Source organism: Eurytemora carolleeae, unplaced genomic scaffold, assembly GCF_000591075.1.
Source record: "Eurytemora carolleeae unplaced genomic scaffold, Eaff_2.0 scaffold520, whole genome shotgun sequence".
Taxonomy (NCBI): domain Eukaryota; kingdom Metazoa; phylum Arthropoda; class Copepoda; order Calanoida; family Temoridae; genus Eurytemora; species Eurytemora carolleeae.
The window spans coordinates 188,862-195,276 of NW_019396438.1; the positions used below are offsets into that span (position 1 = coordinate 188,862).

General features: G+C 30.2%; 1 protein-coding gene across 1 annotated transcript in view; it reads right to left on the minus strand.

Annotated features, from left to right (window-relative positions):
* LOC111703345 (nephrin) overlaps nucleotides 1-3,320 on the minus strand; it is a 46,012-nt gene extending 42,692 nt beyond the window's left edge. Inside the window, exons 1-2 of the mRNA XM_023475246.1 lie at nucleotides 3,266-3,320; nucleotides 898-1,014 (exon numbers count right to left, since the gene is read on the minus strand). Of these exons, the coding sequence (XP_023331014.1) occupies nucleotides 898-991 (94 nt within the window). The 5' untranslated portion in view covers nucleotides 992-1,014; nucleotides 3,266-3,320. The remainder of the gene's footprint in view (nucleotides 1-897; nucleotides 1,015-3,265) is intronic.
* Nucleotides 3,321-6,415: the final 3,095 nt, after the last annotated feature.

A 6,415-nucleotide genomic window follows, 5' to 3' on the forward strand; every position in this document is an offset into this window, starting at 1 on the left:
TAATTACTTATTACCTCCTAATTATAAATAACCTACTAATTATTGATTATTAGTCATCATCACCTCCTAATTACTAATTGATATCCTCCTAATTACTCTTTTTTACATTCTAATTCCCTATCAATTACAGACTTACTTCTTAATTACCTCCTTTAACTTATTAGCTACCTCCAAACTACTAATCAATAACCTTATTACTTATAATTTACATCCTAAATACTAATCAATAATATTAATACTTGTTAATTACCTCCTAATTATTTCTTAATTACCTCATAATTGCTTATTTACCTCCAATTTTATTCTTAATTGCCTCCTATTCACTGTAAATTGTCTTCTAATTACTAACCAATCACCTAATTACTTGTTAATTGCTTATTAATTATTTGCTAGTTAACTACCTACTACTAATCAATCACCTTATTACTTGTTAATTACCTCCTAATTACGTATTAATTACCTCCTAATCACATGTTAATTACTTCTTTATTACTTGTTAACTACCTCATAATTACTTGTTAATTATTTCCTATTTACTTGTTAATTTTCTCTTAATTACTCGTTAATTACCTTCTAATTAATTGTTAATTATCTTCCTATTCCTTGTTAATTAACTCCTAATTAATGTTAATTACCTCCTAATTACTTATTAATTACCTCCTAATTACGTGTTAATTACCTCCTAATTACTTGTTAATTACTTCCTTATTACTTGTTAACTACCTCATAATTACTTGTTAATTATTTCCTAATTACTTGTTAATTTTCTCTTAATTACTCGTTAATTACCTCCTAATTACTTGTTAATTATCTTCCTATTCCTTGTTAATTACCTCCTAATTAATGTTAATTACCTCATAATTACTTGTTAACTACCTCCTAATTAGTTTTAATTACCTCCTGACACTTTACAAACAGTAGTAAAAGATTGACCCTCTGTTAAAGGTCCAACAGGATCTCCTGGTTTATAAACTGTTCCACGATCACCCATAATCACCAGGCTTCTTGGGGGCACTGAAATATTAACTTCACAAAACAAAGAATTAAAGGTTTTAAACCTTTTAAAATCGCAAAGGCAAAAGAAGAAATGGGATTGGCATTTGGTCTCTTTTTTTTATTGTTCATTTCTTGACTTTCAAGAAACAATTAAAAATCTTAACATTTTATTCAGGCAAAGAAAATATTTTTATGCATTTTTAACTCAATTCTTTGATATTGTCTTTTCCTAAGACATTTATAGTGCTGGATATAGTTAAAGACACCCAGATATAGTCAACGGCAGCATGCCAAATATTGTCAAAACATTGTCCTGGATATTATCAAAGACATTTTCCCAGATATCGTCCAAGATATTGTCAAAGACATCGTCCTAGATATCGCTAAAGACATCATCTAATTTATCGTCACAGACTTCATCCCAGATATATATTGTCAAAAACATTGTCTAGGATAATCTCAAAGACATCGTCCCAATAATCGTCAAAGACTTTGACCCAGATATCGTCAAAGACATTGTCCTAAATATTATCAAAGACATCGACCTAGATATCGCCAGAGACATTTGTCCTAGATATTGTCAAAGACGTCGTCCCAGATTTCGCCAAAGACATCATCCCAGATATCGTTAAAGATGTCGTCCTACATATTGACAAAGACATCGTCCCATGTATTGTTAACCCAATAAAGGCTGGGGGCTCTGAATCTACGTATAGCCTGTAGAAAAAGGCCTTAGAGAATAGGGTTGAAAAGGGTGTTCATAGCCCAATTTTCCATGGCTAGCTCAAAGAAAAAAAACTAGACCGATAACTTTAATAGTTTGGGTGCTGGGGAGGGTGAAAAAAATGCATAAAAAAGGGTTCAAAAAATGAAACAAATATTTTTGTTTTGTTTTAAACAAATATCAAAGTGTGACTCATGTTTCTACGTGCATTTTTCAAGGGATTTTCAAAAATATAGTTTTTAGATCTGTATCTTTAGTCACAAAAAAAGCTATGTGCTATTTTAGATTTTTTTCACAGACCAGATTTTTTTCTCCGCCCTGTACCCTACCCTATAAATTTTAAAAAAATATTGTTTAAAAAAAATCCTTTAAATTATTATTCATTAAAAGTCACAAAATTTCACAGTGACTGATAGTTTCAAAAATGAGAGTTCTAGGACAAAAAAACTACAGGGGGGGACAAACGTCCCCCCTCCCCCCCCAGCCTGTTTAGGGTTAAAGACATTGTCCCAGATATTGTGAAAGACAAGTCACAAATATCATACTGCAGATATTGTCCCCGGCGTTATCTGATTCCAATTTGATCTCATATTTCTTTTCCTAACTTAATGATAATCTTCAGGCTTTAAAAAAATTGCCCTTTCTGATAATGATGAAAATATATATTTTTAATAAAAGAAAAATTATGTTGGTTCTGGAATTCGGCAATCCTCTGGGATTCATGAAACTCTGATTGCGTGCCGACAATCCTCTAAGTCCGGGGGGATTAAAAATAAAAGATATATTTTCTCTAAACAACAATATAATAATAATTTTGAAGAATTTTTGTGGTTTTTATCCAAGGAAATTAACAGGTTAGTCCGATTAGACATGAGATGAAGTAAAAAAAATATGTACGACATGTTTAAGATTTTAGATTAAAAACTAAATATTTTGATTTTAGTAAAAAAATCGACAAACACAAAAGAAAAGCTAAAAGGTAAACGACAAAATGGTATTCAAGTATCATAAAATGATGAAAATTTGAAGTTTAATTTTCTTATTTTTTGTGTAAACATTTTCCGAACACAAAGTTATTCTTTCATCAAACTTTTTTAATGAAACTGTTTAATAACTTTGATAAAAAAGTTAATTAATTTTTGACGCGGCATTTTTTCTTGGAAATCAAGTTTTGTTAATTAAAATTTTTCTTTTTCATAGCATAATTTAATAAACTATGATATATAATCGTAATAAATATCGTTGAACATACCTAGAAAAATTACGTTGTAAATTGTATTTAAATCTAACTAATTCTCAAATATGTAATTAGACTAGATACGTATTTATAGTTTAACTAGGATGATATATATCTGTACANATAATCTTGAAGATATATTCTTGTTTTGTATATAGGAATTAAACCTATAATGTTGAAGATATATTCTTGTTTTGTATATTGGAATATAAACTATAATCTTGAAGATATATTCTTGTTTTGTATATAGGAATATAACCTATAATCAATTGAAGATATATATTTATTTTGAAGATAAGAATACTGACCTGTAACTTTAAGGAAAATATTCTTGTAGTCAGTTGGAGACTGTGTATAATCAACTCTGCAGGAACAGTCGTCTTTAATTTTATAATCATACTAGCTTGAGAACTTGAGAACCAGAGTACTCATAGTTACGATAAATTACGAGTAAATTGCGACATCAACGTTTTTCCTGTAAAAGCAGACCCACTAAGCTTAGAGGTAAATCGGTCAATGGGTTCATAAGTTTTGATCGGACATACAAACAAACATCAAAACAGAGATTACATCTATATTAACAGTTTGTTTGTTTGTCTGTCCGTTTGTATCCAATAAATTTTAAAACGGCTTTTAACGATGGGACCAAAATTTTGTGTGGGACATCATGTTACCCCAGGGAAGGTGTATGGAGGATCAAAACTTCAAAAATTTGCCTTCAACAAAATTCGATTTCTTTTAAATTTAGTAAATCCACAAATTTTTATTTAGAAAATCCACAAACTTTTTTTGTTTTTGTTTTACAATTTATACAAAGAGAAAAATGTTCACAATTGAAATAGAAGATGGGCGCGAAGCGACCTTAAAGCCTAGTCCTTTTACGTATATATATATAGATTCTTTAAAAGGATTGTAGACATAATTTCTAGTAACCTTTTATTTGGGAAACCGCATAACTTTAACAGTTTTAACTAATTCGTCCAAATAATACATTTTTTTTTTAAACCATAGAGGGTACAAAGGGTATAGGTGGTATAGTAAGAGATAAAGATAAAATCTACTGCTTTCTTTTTCATGCCTGCATCATCAGAGAAAAAAATTAAAATTGTTTTTCTTTGTTTAATTCACTTTTTCATTTTAGAACTTTCCTTTATAAAACTATCATCCAATCCAATATGGTCACCAGTCAAATTGCAGATTACAAATAAAAAATGAATTATGGAAAAGTTTAAAGAGAACTTTAAATTTCAAATCTTATCTTTGTCGGAGAAAAAAAATAAAAAAAATAGTTTTTTTTTCAACATGAAAATCATTAATTTTTAATTGCGGTTTTCTCTATAAACGTGATTTTAGGGTTTATGCAGCATAGACCAGGGGGGAATCGACAAAAAATGAACGTTTTTTATATGAAAATAACGCTACTTTTCAATTGTTGCTTAAAGTTTTAAAGAGTACATGTATCGGGCATATCACTCTTCAAATGGAGGGTCTCTTGAAAGGCGGAGTGGGATTCCTGTTGTGCGCAATGTCCCGTAAAATTCCGAAACAGAGATAGGGGAATTGAATTTTGTAGATCCAGAAAAATAATTAAATTAGTATTTATTTAGAGTTAGGTTAGGTTAGGACACTTTTCGGGCCGAGCGCTGCGGCTAGGACAGGCTAGGGGGCCGAGCGCTGAAACCACATGTCTTACATTTAAGACCCCACCAGCTGCCAGTCTCTACGCAGGCATCCCACAGATATTATTTTTCTGGATCTACAAAATTCAATCCCCCTCTCTCTGTTTTGAAATTTTTCGAGACATTGTGCACAACAGGAATCCCACTCCGCCCTCTTGAAATCCGGCATATATGAGCGCGCTTAAAGGGACTGTTTGCGTAATTTGAAGTGACCCTTCTGCAAAGATAGCAATGTCCTATTAAGAACAGTACCCTTTTAACATTTATCTGATCAATGATGTTGAAGATTTTATCGTTTTTATAGGTTTAAAATGGTTTAATTCTGATAATTCCTGAAGTAGAAATGCTCTAGTCACTTTTGTTAATTTTTAAAATATAACATTGATACCTGATCCGACAAAAATTTCAATGTTACCGATTTTTGAATCGGGCAAGGCCATTAACATTACACTTTCAGTCCCTTCATAAGGGAATCCACAGGATATAAATCATTATCTTCCGGCAACAATCTACCCAAGTTCTATATTAAATAATGTATATCACAAACTTCGGGATAACTTACACAACTTAGGGCAGAGATGAGATATGTGGGGGGGGGGAGGTGCCCGTCTGAGGGGTATTAGAAGGGATTAGTAAGAAATATATGTGGGGGGGGGGTAGGTGCCCGTCTGAGTGGTATTAGAAGGAATTAGTAAGAAATATATTAAGATTAAGATTGGTTCTTAAAGGTTAACAGCACATATAAAAAATATTTTAATCAATTCTTTTTCATCATTAAATCTAGAAAAAAAATTCTTAGAAAATAATTGATTAAAAAATTAACAAAGGTTATTTGTCATGAGTAATAATACACATTTACTCGTACCAGTCTGTCTAGAAGTGTGTAATGGACCCAGCGCGGTTTATGTAACAAATGTAGGCTTGTAGAATCTTTGTCATTTATGTAAACTTAATTTCCTCCATTCTGAAAATCTTAATTTCAAATTATTTAAAGCGCAATATTTTGCATGCAAAAAAAGACCATAAAAAATGCATAAAGTTTGATGTAATTCGTAATTTCTCTAGCAAAGAAACCGGTTTACATCGTTTTTCACCTCGTTAGTTGTTTATCTAAATAATGAAGAAAATAAACATTAAAAGTATTTAGCTCAACAATAGTTTTCTCTTAATCAAATTAATACAAAGGGAATACATTAATTATTATGAATAATAAAGTATTGTTACGACTTTTTCCTGCAAGTGTAGATTCCCGAGTCATCTGCACTCAAAGCACTAAACAATATCATTTGTATTTAATTTCTAGTTCACTTAGTAAAAAAAATCCAGTTTTCGTGATGATAAATGAAATATTTCCAGTTTACGAGATAAAAAATTAAATATTTCCAGTTTAGGTAATGAAAATTAAATATGTCCAGTTTAGGTGATGAAAATTAAATATTTTAAGTTTACGTAATATAAACTGAAATATCTACAGTTAACATAATATAAACTATAAGGTTTACAGTTTACTCAATGGAAACTGTAATATTTCCAGTTCACGCGATGAAAAATTAATCATTTCCAGTGTACGTGATGATAAATGAAATATTTCCAGCTTAAGTGCTGAAAAATAAATATTTTTAGTTTACGTAATGATAAATGAAATATTTTCAGTTTACATGATGAAAAAATAAAACATTTCGAGTTTACATGATGGAAACTAAAATATTTCCAGTTTACATGATGAAAAATGAAATATTTCCAGTTTCCACGGAATAGAAACTGAAATATTTATAATTC